The sequence below is a fragment of the Hydra viridissima genome, unplaced genomic scaffold (genome assembly GCF_058129835.1).
Source record: "Hydra viridissima isolate aposymbiotic clone 2 unplaced genomic scaffold, HvirCarnegie_v1 scaffold_10, whole genome shotgun sequence".
Classification (NCBI taxonomy): domain Eukaryota; kingdom Metazoa; phylum Cnidaria; class Hydrozoa; order Anthoathecata; family Hydridae; genus Hydra; species Hydra viridissima.
The window spans coordinates 12,810,357-12,832,991 of NW_028324309.1; the positions used below are offsets into that span (position 1 = coordinate 12,810,357).

The 22,635-nt window shown below is 29.6% G+C and overlaps 3 protein-coding genes and 1 long non-coding RNA gene across 6 annotated transcripts; 2 read left to right on the forward strand and 2 right to left on the reverse strand.

Annotated features, from left to right (window-relative positions):
- Window positions 1-2,428: 2,428 nt before the first annotated feature.
- LOC145181125 (phosphatidylinositol polyphosphate 5-phosphatase type IV-like) lies at window positions 2,429-8,315 on the reverse strand. 2 transcript variants are annotated; one of them, XM_090100812.1, is made up of 11 exons: window positions 7,067-8,311; window positions 6,601-6,698; window positions 6,342-6,466; window positions 6,145-6,197; window positions 5,605-5,671; window positions 5,316-5,411; window positions 4,917-5,203; window positions 4,727-4,815; window positions 3,158-3,205; window positions 2,918-2,964; window positions 2,429-2,770 (listed from the first exon to the last, which is right to left on the reverse strand). In XM_090100812.1, exons 1-11 carry the CDS (start codon window positions 8,180-8,182, stop codon window positions 2,706-2,708), a joined length of 2,091 nt encoding a protein of 696 aa, XP_089956938.1. In that variant the 5' UTR covers window positions 8,183-8,311; the 3' UTR covers window positions 2,429-2,705. The 2 variants fall into 2 exon arrangements, 1 of the variants encoding a protein (XP_089956938.1); XR_016456519.1 differs by lacking the exons at window positions 2,429-2,770; window positions 2,918-2,964; window positions 3,158-3,205; window positions 4,727-4,815; window positions 4,917-5,203 and having other exon boundaries at window positions 6,601-6,688; window positions 7,067-8,315.
- Window positions 8,316-8,655: 340 nt separating this feature from the next.
- On the forward strand, window positions 8,656-9,820 carry LOC149883181 (uncharacterized). Its single transcript, XR_016456520.1, has 3 exons — window positions 8,656-8,698; window positions 9,315-9,379; window positions 9,759-9,820. It is a non-coding gene; the product is annotated as an uncharacterized LOC149883181 (long non-coding RNA).
- A 2,484-nt stretch (window positions 9,821-12,304) lies between these two features.
- Window positions 12,305-14,020, reverse strand: LOC149883182 (zinc finger MYM-type protein 1-like). The gene is made up of 2 exons (XM_090101025.1): window positions 12,952-14,020; window positions 12,305-12,903 (listed from the first exon to the last, which is right to left on the reverse strand). Exons 1-2 carry the CDS (start codon window positions 14,018-14,020, stop codon window positions 12,305-12,307), a joined length of 1,668 nt encoding a protein of 555 aa, XP_089957151.1.
- A 1,699-nt stretch (window positions 14,021-15,719) lies between these two features.
- On the forward strand, window positions 15,720-20,639 carry LOC145196411 (uncharacterized). 2 transcript variants are annotated; one of them, XR_016456604.1, is made up of 7 exons: window positions 15,720-15,996; window positions 16,494-16,640; window positions 16,744-17,022; window positions 18,927-19,331; window positions 19,628-19,760; window positions 19,851-19,989; window positions 20,104-20,639. XR_016456604.1 is itself a non-coding variant. In XM_090101111.1 (7 exons), exons 2-7 carry the CDS (start codon window positions 16,517-16,519, stop codon window positions 20,196-20,198), a joined length of 1,065 nt encoding a protein of 354 aa, XP_089957237.1. In that variant the 5' UTR covers window positions 15,750-15,996; window positions 16,494-16,516; the 3' UTR covers window positions 20,199-20,639. The 2 variants fall into 2 exon arrangements, 1 of the variants encoding a protein (XP_089957237.1); XM_090101111.1 differs by having other exon boundaries at window positions 15,750-15,996; window positions 18,927-19,221.
- The last annotated feature ends 1,996 nt before the right edge of the window (window positions 20,640-22,635 follow it).

Sequence of the window (22,635 nt, forward strand, 5' to 3'; positions counted from 1 at the left end):
TGGATAGCGCATCTCTAATATCAAAATTGATGCCAAAATCGCCATATTGGAAAGCCCTAGAACGCTGAAAACTGATACTGTATATAAAGCGATTAGTCGAAAAACAGAACTTAAAGCTCACGGGATTTAAATTTTTGGGGCTTTCAAATATGGCAATTTTGGCGTCAAAAAGTTAGAAATTTTGCTTGGAGTTGCGCTATCCAGTTATTACTGAGATCAGTGGCCTCTACTAATGAGACATTTCTTTAACTGATTATTCTTTATGCGATCAGCAAAAACTTGACAGAGACAAAGATGACGATAATAACTACCATAATGCGGTTTGCTTGAACTAAACAGACTTAACATATGGTATCAAGATTGACGCCCCTCTCTAATTATTCAAAGTAATGACATTTTGACATTTTTGGTTCAGTAAAACGTTCGAATGGAAACATATTTCCGAAGAAACTAATTTTTCGTTTGTTTTTGATTCTACTGAATACCAATCGGGGAAATTCTATTAAGACTGCAATATGCCCAGCTAACACAAAACGTTCAAGTACGTTCGAAGAACGTTGGAAACGTTCTTAAAACGTTCTTAGAACGTTCCCGACCGTTTCTAACGTTCTACGAACGTTTCTTGAACGTTTTGTGTTAGCTGGGTGGTTAAACCTTATTTTATCATTACCATAAAATTGGGAAAAGCAACCTATGCAAATGTCCTCTACTAATGCATGATAAACTAATTTTATTGCGAGTCTATAGCTGCAAATGAGTCTTTTAAAATCAGTTTTCTTACATTTTTAACACTCCCTCTGTCCCAAAAAACTGTTCCGATTTCATGAAAGACTTAGAATAGAAATCGAAAAACAGTATTTTTGGACAGAGGAGGTATTACACAAAGTCAACACAATTTCTGTAGAATACAAATGGTTCTGTAGAATAGCAAATGGTTTAATTCCCCAATTCAAAACACCTGCCACAAACACACAGTTAATTGGAAAGTGTTTAAACTTTTCTGTAAAACAAACTTTTAAATTATTAATTTAGTAAAAATAATTTAAATGCATAACTATTACTGGACAAAATATTTGAATATATTATATATAAAGCATATATTAGGGGAGACCGGGGCTAATTGGCTACAGAGGTAAATTGACACACTCCGTTTAACTTTGGAATTTTCCACGAGAAATTTCCAAATTTCACATATCTAATTCATCTTTAAGTGTAGTTTCAGGGCTTTAAACGCATGCGCATAGAAGTTATAGCGATTTTTTGTTTTTTTTTTTTACTAATTTTGTAACTTTTGTAACTATATTACTTTTTCAATTTTAAAAAGCAATAGTATTAGCTACAAATAAACTCAAATAGATGTAGGTGTTGTATGATTCACTCTAACCAGTCACATTTTGTGTTTCTCAATATTTTGCGTTTTTGGAAATTTATAAGCCATTTTGTGAGCAAAAAGCTTTTGGCGCTAGTTGGCACAATGATTGTGGGGCTAGGTGGCAACATGCGCCAACTTACAACATTTCGCATTAGCCATAAACTCACTTACGTTGTATAACACTACAGATCTACAGAGATGAGAAATTATAAAAAAAAAGTAGACAGGCCTGTAAATTCTAAAAATGTTACAAAAAATGCTGTTGATACTATTTTTATAGAAGAAAAGTCTATTTAATCGCCTTAAGGGCAATAAAAGTTAATGTCAAAAAATATTGTTGGATAAAAATTATCAAGAGTTTTCATAAAAAAGATGGGCTTGAAAAAGATGCTTAATGTTGCTAACCTTGTCTCTTTTTATATGGTGTGCCAATTTACTCTAAGAGTACAGGCAACTTACCCCGGGCCGGGGTAAGTTGGCTCATTTATTTTCTTTTTTGGATGCCCTTTTTGGGCTACCAATTATTATTATTTTTTAATGTGATCACTTGAACTTGTTTTTTTTTAATGCGAACACTTGAATACTTTAATTTTTTAATGTGAACACTTGAATTTTTTTAAAATGTGGACACTTGAACATGCTTGCCAAATTCATATTCTTTTGAACTACAATTTGATGTCCTCAAAAAAGTTCACCCAGAAATGCACAGAGCTCAAAAACTAAAACTTTAGCCAACTAGCTCCGGTCTCCCCTATATATACAACATATATTATATATACAACATATATTACACAATGTAATTTACGCAATTAAATTTATGGAATAAATAATTAGGACTCAGTGTTAATTAAACCCCGATATTTAGTCTTGGCAAGAATTATTTAGCCTCGGCGAGTTTCGGAATGGCACCTTTTATATAAAATAAAACTCAACTTTTCTTCTTCGTGCTTTACATTTTGTAAGAGAAAGAGAAATTACACTATTAAAATGCATCAGAGCTATTTTAAGTGAACAGCACATACGATGAGAATTACATAAGAATAACAATTCAAGTAATTTATTTTTTTTATAAAAGTATATTTTCCTTCATAAAATAAATATTTACATTCTTTAAAAACGGTAAAGAACTTTACCAAATATGTTAAATTGAGTTAATACCACTTTCTAGCTGACGTTCTTAACAGTGATTCAACCGCTAATCCACTGATTCACATCAATATATTTGACCGACAATAAAATATATAACATACATTCAAATTTGCTGCATAACATTTATGGCATATATTACTTATACTCATAATACATCAGCTTAGACGAAAATTTTTGCAAAGCGTTATAATATGATGCAAACGTGACTGTTTTCATGATTTCCAGACGGAGCACTCCGACGCAAATTAGCTAAAACAGACGAGTTGAACACTTAAAACAAATACAAAATATGCGAGATAAAAATGATTGTAAATACAAAATAGGTAAGATAAAAAACATTGTAATCATAAAATATGAAAAAAAAAAAAATTGTAAAAGACCAAACATGCATCTTACCTTCAACATAGATCTCTCTGTCAAATTGCGCGCCAGAAACTCGAAAACTTAAACAATTTTAATTAGTTACTGAGGGTAAATTAACTTACATGGACGCCCTCATTTATACAAGTGTATTCAAGTTAATTTAACAAGAAAATAAGAACATACTTTTAAAAACCAAAAAAACCTGTGTGTGTGTGTGTGTGTGAGTGTGTGTGTGTGTGTGTGTGTGTGTGTGTGTGTAAAAAATTTACTTACTTATCTTTAAATGGCTCAATCACTGTTTCAAATATACCATAAACTGGTCTAGAAAGGTAGAGCAGGTCATAAATAAAATCATTTAAAAAGATTTTTTATGGTTTGCATACACCTTAAAAAAGTTCTGTAATAAAACTTCTACAAAATTTTGGCTGGAATAGTGAGAGCGATAGTTAATCTTTCTCCTCCGAATATTCTCTCAGAGACGTAGGTTTTTTTTTTTTTTAGTAGGAAATTTTCAAATGAATATGGAGTAAATTAAATCATAAAAACAACTTTTTTTCATTTTCATAGTTTTTCAATGTAAAGTAAATAAACAAAACAAGGAGAATAAAGAAGATAAACTAAACAAAAGGTCTGAGAAACCAAAAGTTATGTCTGTGTTGTGAAAAGGATTTAAAAGTGTAAACCTCCTGGCAAAATGTATTGTGATTACCAAAAAACTGATACACTTTAAATTTTCTTTTGAGAATTTTTAATTCAAAATAAAAGTTCAATAGTTATTTTAAAATTATTTCAAAATAGATAAGACCTATAACAGAAGATAGATCAGTTACTGAAGATAAGACACTCAACCTTATTCATAGCACAAATAACTTGTAATGAATAAAATTCAAAATCACACAATCTATTTCTGATATGGAAGTACTTAATAAATATTATATTATTGGGTGTAAAAGACCTTTGATTGCTTTGATTGCTCCAAGAAAAACAAGTGACTTCACTTCAACTGATTTATGAAAACATCTACCCTGACCCTAATTTCTTGCATTTTCATTTCATAACCTATTTCCAAAATTTCTGTACAAGACAATAAAGTGCAAGGTTTAAAAATTGATGTTGTCTAAACTGGAAAACAGGAAATGCATGTTAAAATCTATCAAGATTTATGAAATACGGTAAGCTTGCCAACAATCAAGCATCAAAAGTCATGTCTCAGGCAACGCCAAAATGTTAACAGCATCAATGTAAACAAGCTAGAACTGCTGCAACAAGATACAATAATCTATGCAACTTTGTAAAAAGAAGTATTTCTAGACAGTTACGTAAATTGGTACAAAAGAATTCTCAAGGTCAGAACAAATGATGGCACTTGGATAAGAACTGCTAAGGCTTAGATATTAGTACCTACAGTAACATCTGGAAATAAATCGACCTTCTAAAAACTTCCCTTACAGTTTCATTCCATTGAACAATTAGTGTTCATACTTACATACATATTGTTAACAATACAGCTTAATTGCAACAACAGTTGTGCAACAAAAAAAACATTTTAACAAAATGATCTTTAAAGTTGTTTATCTATTCTGACAACTTACTTTGTTTAAATTGTCAGAAAAGATAAACAACTTTAGAGACTATTTTACTAAAACTTTTTGATCCATTTAAATAATATTAATAATATAAGTAAATAAAGAAAAAAAAGTAAAGCTGATTTAAATTATTAAAATAGTAAAACAGTAACAATTAACCAACCAATAATTAACCTTTAAATGCTTTTTATAATTGATATTATCCCAAATAACTCATGGAGTAAGCAAAGTATATAAACTCTTTTAAGATGCTTACTTGTGATCTGACACTTTGATTGAGCTACATGAATTGTAAACTATTGATACCAGCTCACTGGGTGGTTTTGATTTATGAACAATTCGATCCTGAAAAAATAACATAATTTAATGTCAAAATACAACTTCAGATAGGAAAAACAACAAAAATATAAATAAAGAATTGCAGCATCTAAAAATATTGTACTTACAGTCCATGAAGGGACCCTTTTCTTGGAAGATGTATCATAATTATCTGTGTTGTCATCAAATTTATATGTAGGCATGAAATGTATTGGTGCTTCTAAAAACCCATGAAATATTTGACCTTTGTTGCGGAGACTTCTTAGTTGATCATACTTCAGAAGTTCATTAATCATAAAAGACTGGTCATTAGCATATAGAGCAAAAAATTCATCAACAACTTTTCGTGTTTGTGTTATACGAAAATTAAAGTCGCCAAACCAAAACACTCTATCAAAACGATTAGTAAAGTCTTCTAAAAACACAACAAAAAATCTGAATTTTTTTTTATTACTAAATTTTAGGCCATTAAATGAAGTAAAGCATTGTAAAGAGTTAAATAAAAATATCATACTGTAAAGACTTACTTGTGTCAATATTTTCTGTGTTTTGGTACGGTAATTGAATACTTGCACAAATTCTGTTATAATCATTAATACGCTCACGAACCTTCTCTGTGTCAGCTGAATAAATTTGAAAAATGAAAAACAGATATTTTAATTTGTTTCATTTAATTCATTTTAATTCATTTCACAAGCACAACTTTTTTTTTTTTTGTTTTTTTTTTGTTTTGATATTATTAGCAATATAGGATTTTACACTCTTTTTTGTTTTACAACCAAAATTAGAGTTTTTGAAATAAAACTAAAAACTCACATGCAAAATGGGAAGTTATAAAAAGTAAAGATGTTCCAAAGATATTAAAACTCATGGCTAACGCACCCTGGAGAAGAAAAAATCATGCATGATCAGAACTTGTGGACAGCATTGATGATTAACAACAAAATTTTTTATCAAAACTCTTTTACATTTATTTTGATCTAAATTTATAACTAAATAATTTTGCCAATTATAGCCTCTAAACATGAAATTAACTTCAAGTCTGTTACAATTAATGCACTATTAAAGTGGTTAGCTTTAACAGGGTATTTTGAAAAAATAATAAACTTTCAAAAAATAAAAAAAAATTTTTTTCTTTGCCATTTTTGTATTTTTAGATTTTTTATACTAATTACATTTTTAAAACAATTAGTGAAGAAAATTAAGTTTGGTCATCTTTTGTTTTGGTTCAAGATACTTATCATTCAAATATATACATTCAAATATTCAAGAATACATAAATAAAACTGCTGCATATGTATTTAATTACATTTTATACTTTTTAAAAATGAAATCAATAATACATTTGTTTTTTACCTTTGTTTTAATCTTATGTGCTACTCTTGTAGCAATTGTATCTTGTTCGATTCCTAAAAGATCCAAATGTTAAAAAAAATTATTATGATCTTATATTAACATTTGATTGATGATAGAAATGATTTATATTGGTCTAAGATCATGAAAATGATCTAAGACAACTGACAGTGATTAACTATACATGACTATAATCTCACCTGAGCAAAACCATACAAGCTCTCTACGCACGAAGACAGACATTTGTAACACTCCAAAGTTGCTGGCTTGCATAAGAACATGTGATGGGCCGAACGTTTCTTGAAGTCGAACTTGCCACTCTCTCCTAAAAGTTTTGTTGTATGCAAACATACACCTGAGATTTAACTTTTTTTATAGAATGAATATCATTTTTGTAAATAATTTAATAGTTAAAAAACACATTTTTAAAAACATAAAAATTATGCTACTTAGTCTGACCTGAATGGAGTTCCCTCCTGTGTTCCAATCACATAAATATCTTGTAAAAATTCACTCTCTGCTGGCAATAAAAAGCTGTCCAATGAATCTGGTAAAAACTAAAATATTAATGCATACCCAGCTAACACAAAACGTTCAAGTACATTCGAAGAACGTTGGAAACGTTCTTAGAATGTGCTTGAGTGTTTCTAACATTCTACAAACGTTTCTTGAATGTTTTGTGTTAGCTGAGTACATGTATGTATGTATGTATGTATGTATGTATGTATGTATGTATGTATGTATGTATGTATGTATGTATGTATGTATGTATGTATGTATGTATGTATGTATGTATGTATGTATGTATATATTTATGTATGTATGTATGTATCTATCATTTTAAACATTTTAATCTCATGAATGAGTTAATAAAGAACCTCAAAAAATGCACAGCACATTACTACTATCACCCCAATATTTTTACCTTAGTTCCTTTCATATTCCAAGTACCGACAAAAATAGTAAGCTTTTTGTTAGGTAAATAGTTTGTCAACTCTGATAAGTGGTGGTCACTTTTTCGACTTCTAACTGAACGAGTAGTTAATTTTGGAATCAAAGTTATCATTTGTGCAATTTGCTTAAATGTTTTATGATTACCGTCATGATTAACTTCATTTCTTTCTTTTTGATGGTCAAGTGTTTCATACAATCCAGAATCATTTTGCAAATTTGAAGATGGTATTGGTGGTAATGGACGAAATTTGTACACTCGTTCTGCTCCTGGTTCACTTTCAGCTTCAGATTCATTTTTACTAACATGACTAGTCTTTTTTAAAACAAATTTATCTATTGTTCTCAGATCAGGAAGAGAATTTGTATAGCATTTCTCATCAACTCCTAATTTTGCCTTAGTCAATACAATACTGTTGAGATGTTTGTTATGTTGAAATTTTTTAAAATTTTCTGGATTTTTAAATTTATTAGGAAGACTATATAATGGTTCAAACTCATTTGGTGCAATTGCATTTGTTAAGAAATCTTCTTCATCTTTATCTGAGGAGCACAAACTACTTATACTAAATTCATCATCAGAAGATGTGGAAATTTTATCGCTTTCATCATTACATACATTGGATGAATCACATATCTCTTTGCCATATCTGTGACTTAAAAAGTCTTTATACATTCCTATTAGATTTTTTCCTTCATCACCTTGTTCATAACCAACTGTGTCAACAAAAGGTTTAAGATATGTATCATTATTGGTAGCAACAATAGATAAATCTAGTTCACTTTTATCTGATGTTGAAGTTTCTACAGACTTTTTTCTCCTAATTTCAGTAGGTGGGTGAGGAATAAAGTTAACTCTATCTTGAGATAGATTATCCATTCCAATCGATGCACTTTCTTCAAAAAAACATGAAGGGCTTTTCGAATTACAGCTCGATGATTCTTTTACTATTTCAGTGGGTAAACTCTGATTTGATTTGTTCGAGGTTAAAGGAAAAGGACTAGATCGTGGAGAAAGTCTTCTAACACGAGGTAACTCAATGTTTGTATTATAAAAAGAATATGAGTTGGAAGAATTACTTTTGGTCATCCTAGATACCTACGCTACCATAAAAAATTAACAAGAACAGATATTTGTTGATTGTATGGCAACGTTTTGGTATCAATTCGGCTCAAACAACTATTTGCAAATATACGTTTTTTAGCTTATAATTATTGAACAAGCGAGGCTTCCATAACAGATTTGAAAGTATAACTTTCATTGAACCCGTAACTAGGAATTAAAAATTCCTCAATAATTCAGGTTGGCTTTATCCATAACATTTTGATTTTGTTTAAACTTAGTTATTTAAAAATTGATGTTAAGTTAATCAATTAAAGTATTCTCACTTGGATCAAACCCATTCACATTTATAAATAATGGATGCATTTCTTTTTTCAGTAAAAAAACAAATTAAAAATCTTCTCCTCTCTTTTCCCCTAACCTCCTCTTTGCCTCACTTATTCCTAACCATATTAGGTTTAAAAAATTTTTTGTTAACCCAAACCATATCTATTACTAAACCATAACACACATGTAGCACAAAGAAGAAAAAATGGAAAAAATGTAAATAATTTATGATTGACGTCTTCATTAAATGGTATTTTAGTTTAAGTTATTTATAAACCGTTACATCATCCAAGTAATTCTTATAGGAACATACATTTCATATGACCTCAACCAAGCAATTTTTTTTTTGTTGATTTTTTTTTTTTTTTTTGTTATCAAAGAAGAGCTAATGTTTAGTTTTTATCGGTTCTTGTGATATTTTAGCAAAGCGATATTATTAAATTGTATTTAAATTTTTTACATGCGTTACAAAATTTATGACCACATGATTGTCTAAGGAAGGCCATATTCATTGTGAAACAAACAGTTTTTACAAAACTCTCAAAAATAAAATTTAGAGCGTTAAACTTTTCAAACAAAATAAACTTTAGATTAACTAATCTTTACTCTTTTACTGCTTCAACACATAATAATCATATAAATACATAATAATCATATAACTAGTATTGGACCAAAAGTTTTAATAGAGCATGAAAATATTTAACTTTAAAAAATTATTCTTCACATTATATTTGTTAATCTTGCTTCAGATTGTTTTCAGTAAACTTTTGCAAACGTTTTTTGAAGCTAGTTACGCATTCTATATCTAATCTTTGTTTTTTGCTCTTTTTAGTTGATTTTTGCCCATTTCCTTGATTTTGTGTTTGTTCCTTGGTTTATGGTTTGATTTTCTTTTTAGTGAGTTTACTTAACCTTGCTTTTTTTGTTTTCTTTACTTGTTGACTTTGTTAATTATTAATCCTCTTTGTTTTTGTTACTTAACTAAATTTTTATTTGGTTACTCTCTTTTCTCTTGTTACAATCATAAACTTGTAATTAGATTATTGTTACAGCAATTATTCTTAACAACAATTTAATGTCAATAGCTTTGGATAGGCTTTAAGATATGCTATAGTTTCAATCAAAAGCTGATCCTTGCAGGATCAAAATTAGGATATGATTATTACATTCCAATATCCTCTTTTTTAAACAACCCGTTACAATATCATTAACAGTGCTTATTATGTAAATTAATGTATATGATAGTATATTTTTCTTTATACAATTTTATCTGCAGTTTTTATAGACACAGAGGATAAAAATGCCCAGCACAGAGGATAAAAATGCCCAGCAAATTTGCTTTTGCAGGAATTTAGCGGGAATTAACTAAATTCTAAAATATTTTTTATTTCTGCATGATGGACCCTTCCTAACGTTGAAATGACAAGAAGGCACCTCCCATAATACATCCAGACATTCTTTCATCCATCACCCCGATATCACACTGGCCTAAATTCTTCCACCCGTCTGAATAGAGTTCCCACCCATCTGGATCGAGATCAGCTATCTACAGGAGAGATCAGTACAATGAAGAAAGGAGAGTGGGAAATAAATCAAATCCTCATTAACGTTTACAAGTGTAGATGATGAAAGAAAGCCAAACAAAAAGATTTCAGCCAAAAATTTGACAACAAAAGATACCAACAATTTGATCAGGAATCTTGATCTTATCGAGTCCAATCCTGAGCTTCTGAAATATAGAGTTAAACTTTTGAACTTATTGGATGAGAGTGCACAAGTCATAGATCAGAGAAAGTGTCACCAAATTTTTTCAGTAAGCAAGATGGGCTTCACTTCTACTGTAGTGTAACAGGTCTATTTGATGCTATAGGAATTACCTTTAATCCGAACGAATTGTCTTTACTCATAATGTCTTAAAGCTGAGCTGCTTTTAAACGTGGACAAGTTCTTCTCATTCTGTGCACCTAATAGACAGTTTCAGCAAAATGTTGCTGAATGTCTTAATGTATGACAACTTTAACTGGGAGGTGATTGGAGATTTTAAAGTGGTGGCATTTCTGCTGAAGCCTCTTATCGACCCTCAAAGAATCATGGTGCTATCCCTGCACATTATTATAGGGTCGTTTATTTATTTGTCACAGTTATAGGCATAGAGTCATCAACTACCTTCATAATCCTTTTTCAATGCTTCCGGAGATAAAAGTTAATACTAATAACTTCGCCGGACCACAGATTCATAGAGTATAACAGATTTGCTGAGAAACAAAGGAAAACAGAGTAAGTGGCTTTTTGGGTAATTGCACAGTTGAAAATAACGAGTAGCTAGTTCACTCTTTTAAAGAAAAAAGTTCAAGTGGGATCTTGAATGTCTTTTAAAGTCCATATCCTGAATTCTCACCTTGCATCAACTTTACTGACCTGCATTTCTAGGTTTCTATGCTGTATTTACGGAACATACAAAAAAGTGGAAACTATACAGATTTTAAACTTGTAAATAGAGTGATATTTTACTAAAAATTTTACAGACCTTAGTTGATTTTTAGTTATGTGTATTTTGTGAGGACTCACAAAATCTTGAAAATTATTTTTATTTAAAAAAATTGAACTTTTACAGGGTTGTAAATAAAGACTTGTATTTAAAAAAATTCTGTAAATGTTTATAGGATTGACGCCTTTACAAATTTAAGGAGAAAATTGGAGAAGTGGAGGGCATACTTAGAGAAACAAGGCGATTTTATTAGAATATACTGGGAAACTATTGGGGGTTATTACAAAAGCAATTTCAAAAATTTAGAAAATCGACTCTTTCTAAATCCTTTTTGAGTAGTTTTGACCTTCTTGTAGTTATGACGTAAGCGTTGAATTGTAAAAGATTCCAGATTTATAAAGAAAAGCGCTATAGAAATAAGTTATTTTTTACATTAATAAAATGTTATTGAGTAACCAGGATTTTCAACAAACGAAAAAAGTTTGTTATGGAGTTGGCTTGGATTCGAAAAGATAAGCTAAATAGATAAACATTAACTTGGCTTCACTTATCGAATGCATAGATTTGACTGCTGTGCTAAGTTAAAAAAAACAACATTGAGATAAAACAAAATAAAGTTAACTACCAGCATCGATTGAAAATTGATAAAATTAAGGAACTTTTGTTAATAAATCCGGCTGATATCATACATCAAGCCGCCCTCAACATAAATAAAAGCAACTTAAGTGTCATAAGCTACTTCCTATCTTAAGGGTCGGAAGAACAAAGCACATAAGTAAAATATTGTATTAAAATATAAAATATTAATGGTTGCAATATATTCGATCTTTCCAATAACTATACTAAAACAATTAAGTCAATTGCGTCTGTAAATCTCCGAAGCAAGATGTTCTTATAATTTTTGCTAAAAGACTCTAAAAAAGTTTTTTTAAAAAAAAAGTAACTAAACTACTCATAATTGTCTATTGCATGTCACAAACTGGATTGGGTAAGACCAGGGTCGGACTGGCTTGAAAAAACGGCCCGGGAAATTTTGGTCACGGCGGCCCACTTCATTGTATGCTGCATATATTTCATATATATATAGGGGCGCCGAGAGCCTTCACGCCGCCCATGACTGCGACTATGATTAACGCCCTTATTTTTCTAAATTTACCTATATTATATTTGTAAAGGACTTTTTATTTTTAGTTGCATTATTGTTTATTATTATTTAAAGTATAAAAAAAAAATTTAAACTTCCCAGCCTAAATATTGATAAAAAGAAATATTTCTAAAACACTGCTGTAAGTTGTAGTCTAGAAATAGTAGACACAATCGCTATTCAATATTGACTAGTATAGCAACTTTTTCATCGTTTGACTAGTCGATGCCAAGACATCAATTATTGCATCGTTATTAATTCTCGGAAGAAGGTCTTTTTCACAAGACATCAACATGAATGACTGTAAACTTGACTGGCTCATCAAAGTTCTTAATCTGTTCAAAATATACTTCAATTTCGAAAATGACCTTTCACAAGCAACTTGTGATGAGGATAATGTCAGCACAAATTTGTAAGCCAGAAACAAATTTGAATACGCAAGACTATGCAAGTTAAACTTCTGGAGGACAAAGTAACAACAAACAATACATTTTTTGCAAGATTTGCATTTATTTCTGTGGCTGTCACTGTTTTCCACTTCTGGGATTGTAAAGACAGTTTCAGATTCTTCGGATTTATATTGTTGCATGTTGTCCGAGACAGAGTCAGATACTTCCGTGTCAAATATCAAATTATATTCATCTTCAAGAGTTATTTCGAAACTTTCCCATTTCCTTGCAAAGTCCGATAATTCCGTTTGAAGCTGATCCTTTGTTACACTAGCATCAAACTTTCTGAGCAACCCACTCAGATGCTGTAATGCAGCACTAGGCATTTTTTTCAAAATTTCTGCAAAATTTCTTGGATCTAAACAAAATAAATCAGCATATAGACTACCATGCTCTGAGAATCTCTGTTTTAAACTACTGATTACTTGATCCATTACCATGTTGTGAACATTGATACGAAATTTATCTTTTGCACTTTCAAGTAGTTGATTTGCTCTAATTCTTTTCTCTTTCAAACCAGTCTGAACTTCAATGTCGAGATTCCTTTTTCCCAGTTCACTGTTCGCAAGTTCTGAAAAATGTGTAGCTGCTTGAAAAATGGAATCAAAATTTCTATCTACTTTTCTTAACTCATTAATACTGTTTTGAACCATATTATAGGCTCGTAGTACATCCATTCCAGTTGTTTGCAAATATTCAGATAATGGCGTTGTGTGCTCAAATACTTTTAAAAACAATTGTGCCGTCAAAATAAATTCAAAACTTGTCAATGAATCTAAAAGAGCTTTCGCTCTGCAACGGACGTCATTATTGAATTTGATTGATGTAGAAATATCATGAAATGTTTGTAACATGTCAATGTACAAAAAATCAATAACTTGTGTTTCTTGATCGGAGGTTTTGATGAAGAAATTTCCAAATACCTTAGTAAGAGCTCTGTCTTTCCCCCACCAACGAGTTTCACCGATTACAGATATATATTTCAATTTGCTAAATTCACGCCAAACATTGAAGCGTAAACATGATTCCCGTAAAAATACTGCACATGTGTTTAAAACACCAAATAAGGTAGCAACTTCAACAGCTTTTTTAGTAACATCACCCATTACCAAATTTAAAACATGGGCATAACACCAAACATGAATCTGACCTGGGGAAACTGTATTTAACCAGGTATTGAATCCATTGTATTGACCTTGCATATTAGAAGCTCCATCGGTTGCATTGCCAATACATTTACTTACATCAATGCCTACCTTTTCAAAAACGCCACAAACCAAATCACACATTCCTTTTCCAGTTGTTGATGTGCAATTGACTATCGATATTACACGTTCATGTACAGATTCGGTTACATATCGGATCACAATAGAACACTGATCCTGTACATTAATATCTTGTGTGGTATCAATTTGAACACTAAACATACCGGCTTCTCTAATCTCTTCCACAATCATGCTCGTTAAAGATGTTGTTATTGCATCAATGACTTTATTAACAGTCGTTTTTGACAGAAAAGTGACCAAGTCGCCACGACCTGTTCTGTTGCTAACTGAATCATGCCGGGATTTGCTTTTTTGAACCACCTCTTTGATATGTGCTTCCAACAACGGATCAAATTTGCCAGTTAGCAAAAGAATCTCTAAAAAATTCCCATGATCCCACACTGTCATCAAGCAATGTGTACCCAGACTCTACTGCACCTCTGTAGCTAAGTCCATGCTTACCAATAACTTTTAAAGTTTCTATGATTCTTTCTAAAATTAAACGATTCTTTTTAACCTCTTCACCATGTTGGCGCGTATAAATACTTATAATATCTTTGGCATTAATTTTTAAAACATACGACTCTGTGCAGGCTGCATGGAGTGCACTTCTTTCATGTTCTGATATTCTTTGATAAATATGCTTGGAATTTGCAATGTTATATCCACTAATGAACGTTGATTGATCTGAAGGTTTGCTAAATGCCAGACAAAAAGAACAAAATAACTTTTGTGTGTTTTCTTCAAAGGTCAGCCAGTGACGAGGTTTATTATTTCTGAAATAAACGCTCTGGTAATTAATTTTACCGTTTAGATCAAAATTGTTTTGCTTCGGATGAAATTTAAAAAATGATTTCAAAATGTCTGCTTGTGGTTTCGGAAAATAATAATAATTGTTTTGAGTTTCTTCACTTGGCTCGCATTGATTACTGTTCAATTTATATTGAGTGTCAGAGTTAGGATAAGAGGTTGCATTGTCTTCAAAACTATCTGCCGTTTGAAATTTAGAACCATGTGCATCTGCCTCATTAGGTGATAATAATACCGCATTAGCGGGATTGCAAATTGAATGGAGATCAGTTATTATTTCTGTTGTTGCTACATCAGCCATATTGATATTAACTATTGAGTTAGTACTAAAAGATGTTGCAAACATGTTCGTTAACTTTTTACATTTCTGGCCATCGTTCTCTAAACGTGCTTTCTTTCTTATTCTTTCTTTCTCAGCACCTCCTTTTCGTTTATTCATTTTCTATGGGGTAGAGTATGTACAAACGAATATATACAAATGTTTAGTATTCGAATTTCGAATATTAAACATTTGTATAACTATTAGACAAATAAATTTGGTTTGAAACCGTAAATTCAAAAGAAACTAAAGCTGTAGATGACTTTACTTTTTCTTTCTTATTTTCTTTTTCATTTTTTTTTATGCAAATTTTCTTGTTAGTTTGTTTTAATTGTTTATAGCACATATATTTTTTGGAAATGGTTTTAACTTAAAAATAAGTTATGAATAATTAATGACTTAAAACGCACTTGTTGAAGTTTTTACGTGCCTAACTTTTTTTAAACTTGCAGTGGAAGCACACTTGCTAACGCTTGTACTAACACCGCCTAAAGATAAAGCGCGCATGCTAAACTCACTATTAATATAATACTACTTTCGATCAGCTCAAGATGGCCGCCAAAATTTATATAATTAGCCGGCAAATAGCCTTTAATTAGATGTAATTAGAGGCCAGAAAAAAAGTTATTATATTTTTAGTTAAATTTTAATTTATATTTTATTTGGAAAATAAAATGTAGCCTAACTAAAAATATAATATAATTTTTTATGCCAACCGGCCCACCGGGAATCTCCCGGTATCCCGGCGGCCCAGTCCAAGCCTGGGTAAGACTGACAAATAATTTTAATAAAGATAGTCAATCAAATGAATTGAAAACTTTCTAATTTGTTCCGTTTGTTTAAGTAACAAAGGTTTAAAACTATGCCAAGGAACGCTTTGTTTATCCTGTCTAGCGTACGCTTTATGTAAATATCTTGGTTAGTCATTTGTTTAGGCGTAAATGGATACTTCAAACTGTCATTCGAAACTAATTTTGTAAACATTGTCTTCTATTTGAAAAATGTGTTATGGAAAATATGATTAGTATAAAAAAAGATGGTAAATTGCATAAAGAATTTTTTCTTGTAATAATAGTGTTTGCATTTGCACAAATAGATGCACCCAAAATAAACTTTCAGCTATGCTTGTATATTTTCGACGATAATTTACGTCTGAACTTGATCTGTAAATATACGTAACCAAAACCTCGATATAGTATAGTGCGACAGATGTGAAAAGATCTCTTACGGTGTTAATTAACTAAAAAAATATTTCACAATGTATCAAGTAAAAATTGCAGTGCATATGCTGCTACATTTGCTTTTTAAATCACAACAGCCCAATAGATGCATGAGATGAGCTTTATTATTTGAATGATTAATTATATTAAAACTTGCTCTGTACATTGATAAAAAAAAAAAAAAAAAAAATACTAAACTTCTGTTGTTGAAAAATTAACAACATTTCTGGAATGGTTAAGTATACCAACTCAATAAGCTAATATACTGTTGAGTTGATAAACGTATATATATTTATATATATATATATAATTTTAGTGCTGTGAAAGATCAATAAAAAGATGGATAATAAAGAAAAAGCCATAGATAAACTGAAAAAAGATCTAGCAAAATTCAAGCAAGATGTAGTGAATGATGGATGGCTGGAAGAAGAAGTTGATGAAAAAATAGCTGATGTTTTTGAAAGTAATGTTTATGCTTCAAAGTTTTTTTTTTAGGGCTAAAAGTTTGTCCAGTAATTTTAGTGGTTTGATTTGTTTACTACTTTAAACTCAAAATTTTCATTTAGATTTTCACTGGTACAAGTACGATAATGGAAAAAAATCTTGGAAATCATATATCTTCAAATTCATACTATATTCTTTAATTATACACTTGGCTTTTAATGCTTTAGTAGAGAATAATAAAACATTTTCTTCAAAGTACAATGACTTTATGTTTGGATACCAAGTTCACTATCATATCCAGAGATACTTAAGATTCTTTGCAATGCCTATTTTCAGATTCTATGACTTGTCAAAACATCTTAATGGAGAGTGCTTAATCAGTAATCCATTCTATGTTGAAGGTAATAAAAAATGAAATCTTATTTTTATATCCAGAGAGATTTTTGTTTATATGCTATATCTTGCTTGTGTCTGTAGGTGTATGCAATTGTGTCTGTTTGTATGCACACTCACACACTTATAATTGTAGTTTATTATTTTATGTATGTACTAATATATAAAAAATATATCTACTTAAAGTAAAAAAGTAATACAAGTTGACATTTTCTTGGTTGCTTACTGCTAACACAAGGTTGTCAATCTGCAATCCAATCTTCTTTGAAAATACTTGTCAAACACAATCCAATTCAAAACACTAGGCTGCCACAATACTACAATAATAATGGAACAATTTTTAGATGTTTAAAAAATAATATTCTTAATTTTTAATAAAAAAAGCCATAGCAAAAGAGATTTTAATCTGAGCATCAATTGCATTTCAAATTTCTCATGTTAAAAGTTAAAATCATGATTCCATTTCAGTTTTTATTTTGTTTTAATGCTGCTAATTCAGTTTAATTTTTTTTTTCATAGTGAGCTTTGTACTACTTTCTAATTTGCTTCTGTTTTTATTTCACTTTTAACATTTAAATCTTTTGGTTTGTCTTATTTTTCAGTAATGAGTCATTTGATTAGTAGCAGTGGTTTTGCCTGAAGTTAACTTGCACACTATTATTCAAAGGTTTTTCATGATTACATTAATCAACATTTAAGTATACTGTATAATCAACATATAAGTATAACAAATTAATAATCATAATAAATCTGTAGTTTAAGTTTGGAAAAAACAAAAAATTGTAATTTTTGCTTTAAATTTCTATTTTAAGTTTTTGCTTTGGTATTTTTTATTTCTTTTTTTGTTACTTCTACTTTGTTTTTTGTTATTTTTGTTTTGCTTTTACTTTATTTTAGTTTCATTTTAGTTATTTTTTATTTTATTTATTTTTTATTAATGGACATTTTTGTTTCAGTCTTTATGAACATAAATAGAATAACTTACACCCACACTTGGGGGTGTAAGTTATTCTATTTCTGTTCATAAAGACTGAAACAAAAAAATATTACTTATTAAATGCTGTTCAAAAAAATATTACTTATTAAATGCTGTTCAATGAAAAGTATCTAAGTATCTAAAAATGTTAAATTAGCACGTTAATTTCTTATAATATTGTCTCAATATCTTAATATCAATATTATAAGATAATATCTTTATAATTGATCATTGGTTGGACATTATTTTTAACTCTAAAAGAATTACTAAACCTTTCATTTCTGCCATCCAGCAAAACAAGTTAAATCAAATTCATAGAAGATATTTTCAAAAAAACTCAAAAAATAAAAAACTTAAATATGTATTGTATCTAATATATTTTCAAAAAATATATGATAAATAAATGTATGAATAGATTTAGTTTATCAGCAAAAAGTTTTCCTAATTTTAGTTTTGGTGATTTGATTTGCAATAATAATAAAAAAAAAAAACTAACTTAAATAATTTCAAATAATTTCATAGATTAAAAATAATCTCAAATAATTCTCTCTTAAAAAGATAAAGTTATAAATGTAGTGTTTATTGGAATAGATTGTTACAAAACAGTGTGTGAAACAAAATGCCTGATTCCTTTTATGCAATGGAAAATGTTCATAAATTGAGAAAATCTCTACTATGGAATTGCAAACATACTTTTAATCATAATAAATCATGTAGTTTTGGTTAAACTTAAAAATAAAAAAAAAGATTTGTAACATTTTCCTGCACTCAGTTTTTAAACAAAACAGGGTGTTAAGTTTTAAACAAAACAGGCTGTTAAGTTTTAAACAAAACAAGGAGGATAAAAGTGATCTACATAAAAATCCAATAATGGGTTTGTTTCTCCTTTTTTTGTGTGTATAAATTGCTTCTATTCTTTTTTGTCCTTTTTCTTAGATGTATCCAATTGTGAATTCTGTGAACAAATAAAAGGTATTCAAGTCATTGATATCAAAAATCCAAATATAACTAATTTTATGGAAAAGGGTGAACCATTGGTTTTAAAGAATGTTCCTGGATACCATAATATTTCTGTCAACTTTCAGAGCTTCAAAGATCTTTTTGCTGAGTTTTCTAATGATTTAGAAAAGGCTATATGCAGTTTAAATGTTGGGGATGATATCAAGACAGTGAGTGACTACTTTAGGCTTACAGAAGAAGAAATAATACAACGAAACATTTCAATCACATGGTTAGTCGAATAAAACAATAAGAAAACTTTTAAATGTTATTTCAAGATTTTATGAACCTGAACTCTCATGGATCAACTTTTACATGCAACACTGATCTATGAAATTTGAGGTTTGATGTAGCTTGTGTTGGTATAAAAGTAAATTATCAAAAAGAAATCTTTAAAAGTAAAAAAAAAAAAAATTTAATGTGAGGGTTTCACATTACATTTTTTTTTCTTTAATGTTGGCAGTGATAAAACATGCTTATTGATCTTCATCTTTAGTATATCAACTTTAATTTTTTTTTTTTTTTTTTTTAAACTCATCAAATTTTCTTTCATTTTTTAACTCTTATCAATATTTTATTGTTTTTTGATTTGCAGTTTATTTTTATTTTATCCTAAAGTAATGTTTATAATATTTAAGGACGAACTGCCATACATATGGGACCAGGTTTTATCGCAGGTTGTTTCCACGTCCTCTGTTTATACCAAATACCAGTGAAATTTACTTTGAAAAGAGCGTATCTTTTCTCCAAAATGGTTTTACTTACGAAAACGTAAGTTTTTAATGTGATATTTTAATTTCCAGTTGAAATCACTTCTTTTAAATGTACGTTTTAACAATAAGTACTAAAAATTAATTTCAGCCTGATATTAATCAAGAAGGAATTACATTCATAGTACAAGTGAGCGGCCAATCATCTTTTAAAATGGTTACGCCTGATGTATGTCATAGTAATTGTACTACTCAAAATCTCTCAGTTCAACTTAATAAAGGAGATATTGGTAAGATGTTTTAATTTTTGGTTTGCTATAAATTTTAAGCTGAAAACCATGTAAATTTAAACTTGCACATGCGCATATACGCACATTTAAGCTGATTGACTAATTTTTTTTTAGTTGTTTATACTTCAACTGGATGGATGAGTTCACTTGTTACCTCAAGTAAAGAACTGTCAATTATTTATGTCTCAAAATTTTCCAGATCTTTTTAATACTCAGAGTATGGTTCTCATAAACAGTGAATGTGTTTTTTAGGTATCTCGTAAATTATCATTTATTTTAGCGAATTATCTTTTTTTTTTTAGTATAAATAACAAAAATAAATTATACTTGTCGTAGTAACATGTATTTGTCCATCAAAATAATAGACGAGATTAAAAAATACTGTCGCTCAAATATATGCAAAACACAATTGCTTGCAGGTACAATAAAACTCCTTTATTGTCTTGTATCAGACGTTTTTTTTTTTGTTTGTTTCTGAGTGTATATAGAAACCACCCGTAAAGACTGTAATATTCTTTAATCGTTATTTTTTAACATTTTTGCTTTTAGTATTTTTACTTTAAACATTTTTACTATTAATAATTTTACTTATAATAATTTTATGTTCTGTTTTACTGCCTCAAATTACAAGTATGATCAATCAAATCTTATGTATCTATGTATTTTATGCATCTATGTTTCCCAGCGTGGGCCCCACGTTCCACAGGGAAAAACTGATCTAGATTATATGTATATTAATTTAGTGTTTTAAGTTAGGTGCAGAAAAATGACTTAGACGTTTGAATTTTTCTCTGCAATAATCCTAATGTTGGACATTTGTAAACTTAAGTCCTCTATACCAAAGAACGTAAATCCATTTTGATGATTAAAACTCGTATGGTCTCGAGAAAAGTCCTAGCTTAGATTAATTGTAAGCAAAGAACTGCGATATTTTTATAATCATATACAATTTTCAAACCTGCAACATATGATGATGTGACGTTGATATAATACGGGAGAACATTAAATCAAAAGTTTTAATTTTGTTTTAATTGATTTCGAGCTCCATTTATAACACTGGTCAACATACTTTCCTATTAATCGTAAGAAGGTCATTTATGATGAGTTTAATTGTCGGTCTTGCTAGACTAGCTCTTATTTGCTAAATAAAATGAATACCTCAGCGAAAAGAAAAAGATGACACTTATGCTATGCCAGTGCTTAAATTACAAATAAAAATACTTATATTAAGGAATGCTACAAGTAAATGTTATTGCATGTCCCGTCTACCTTAATACATTTTTTCCTTCATCTTGATGAATCTCATTTAAATTACCAGACTTTTTTTTAAACTTGAGCGGCTATGAAAGTAGTCGAGACTATGCTTGATTACCCAAAATCTGGTATTTTTTCCATGTGAAAATATGGGTATTTGCTTCATACTTCTGAGATGATAATATAATAAGGTCACGATTAACGGCGAAAGATATCACTAACTGTTAAGAAATTATGTTTCCAGCTATCGGTGGCAGCAACATGGTGTAACACTCACTAAGCCCAAAAGACCATGGAGCTATTAAGACAAATTTTCGGAGAGAAAATTTCTAGAAATGCAGAGTTTCGCCTGAGATTTTTTTATGAGGTATTTGAAACAGCGAGAGGCTGTTGATAAGTTCCAAACTATTGCTAAGTTGAGCTCAACTTAGCAATAGTTTGGAGTTTATAATTTCCTGACAAATATTGTTTGCTAGCAAACAATATTCGTCAGGAAATTATAAACAGTCACTTTGCAAGCAGCTGTGGAGAGTGACGTCGAAAGAGTTTGCTTTTGCGAAAAGGAAAACAAGGGTCATTTGAAAGATATAATCTTTAAGGGTCTGCGTATCGTTTCATTTCCATATCGTTATCATACCGATATGATATCAAAAAAAAAAAGTGTCATCGGAATGATTACGACGTAATATCGTTATAAAAATTTTAACCGGTGTTGTAGTTAGTTTAAATCTTGGTATATACCGAAACTTTCGTCATTCCGATTTTTTTTTTTTTTTCCGCTATCGTATCGGAATGATAACGATATGGAAATGAAGCGATACGCAGACCCTTAGTAATCTTTCGTGTTTAGACCTAAAAAGCCTCTAAGATACGTAAACTATAATCTTAAAAGAAAAATTTATAGAAAAATTATAAGTAAAAAAGTTATTTCTTTTTTAAATGGTAAAGTGACTTTTGCCCCACCAAATGTATCGTAATTTTTTTTTTCTTTTTAATTTATTTATGTTATCGAAAGTTTAAATTTTATTTTAAAATAGTATTTAAATGATGGTAAAATGATTATTAAAAAATAACCACAATAGTTACTAAATATATATGAATACATTTACAGTCATGTCAAATGAACTTAATATCTTACAGGTAAAAGTGACCCCTTTTCTAAAAAGTGATTAACCCTTTTTCCTAATTTTGGAAGACCTAATTTCATTAGCGATTTGCAACTGACCTGTGAAAAAACCAATACTTATTAGAGAGATCCTGTAAAAGAATTACTAATCAATTTTTTTTTTTTAAAGATATTGTTTTACATACAATTTGTGCCTAAAGAGTGAAACTTATATATCAATGTTTTGGTTTTATCATATTTAACATATTTAGATTATCAATTCACGT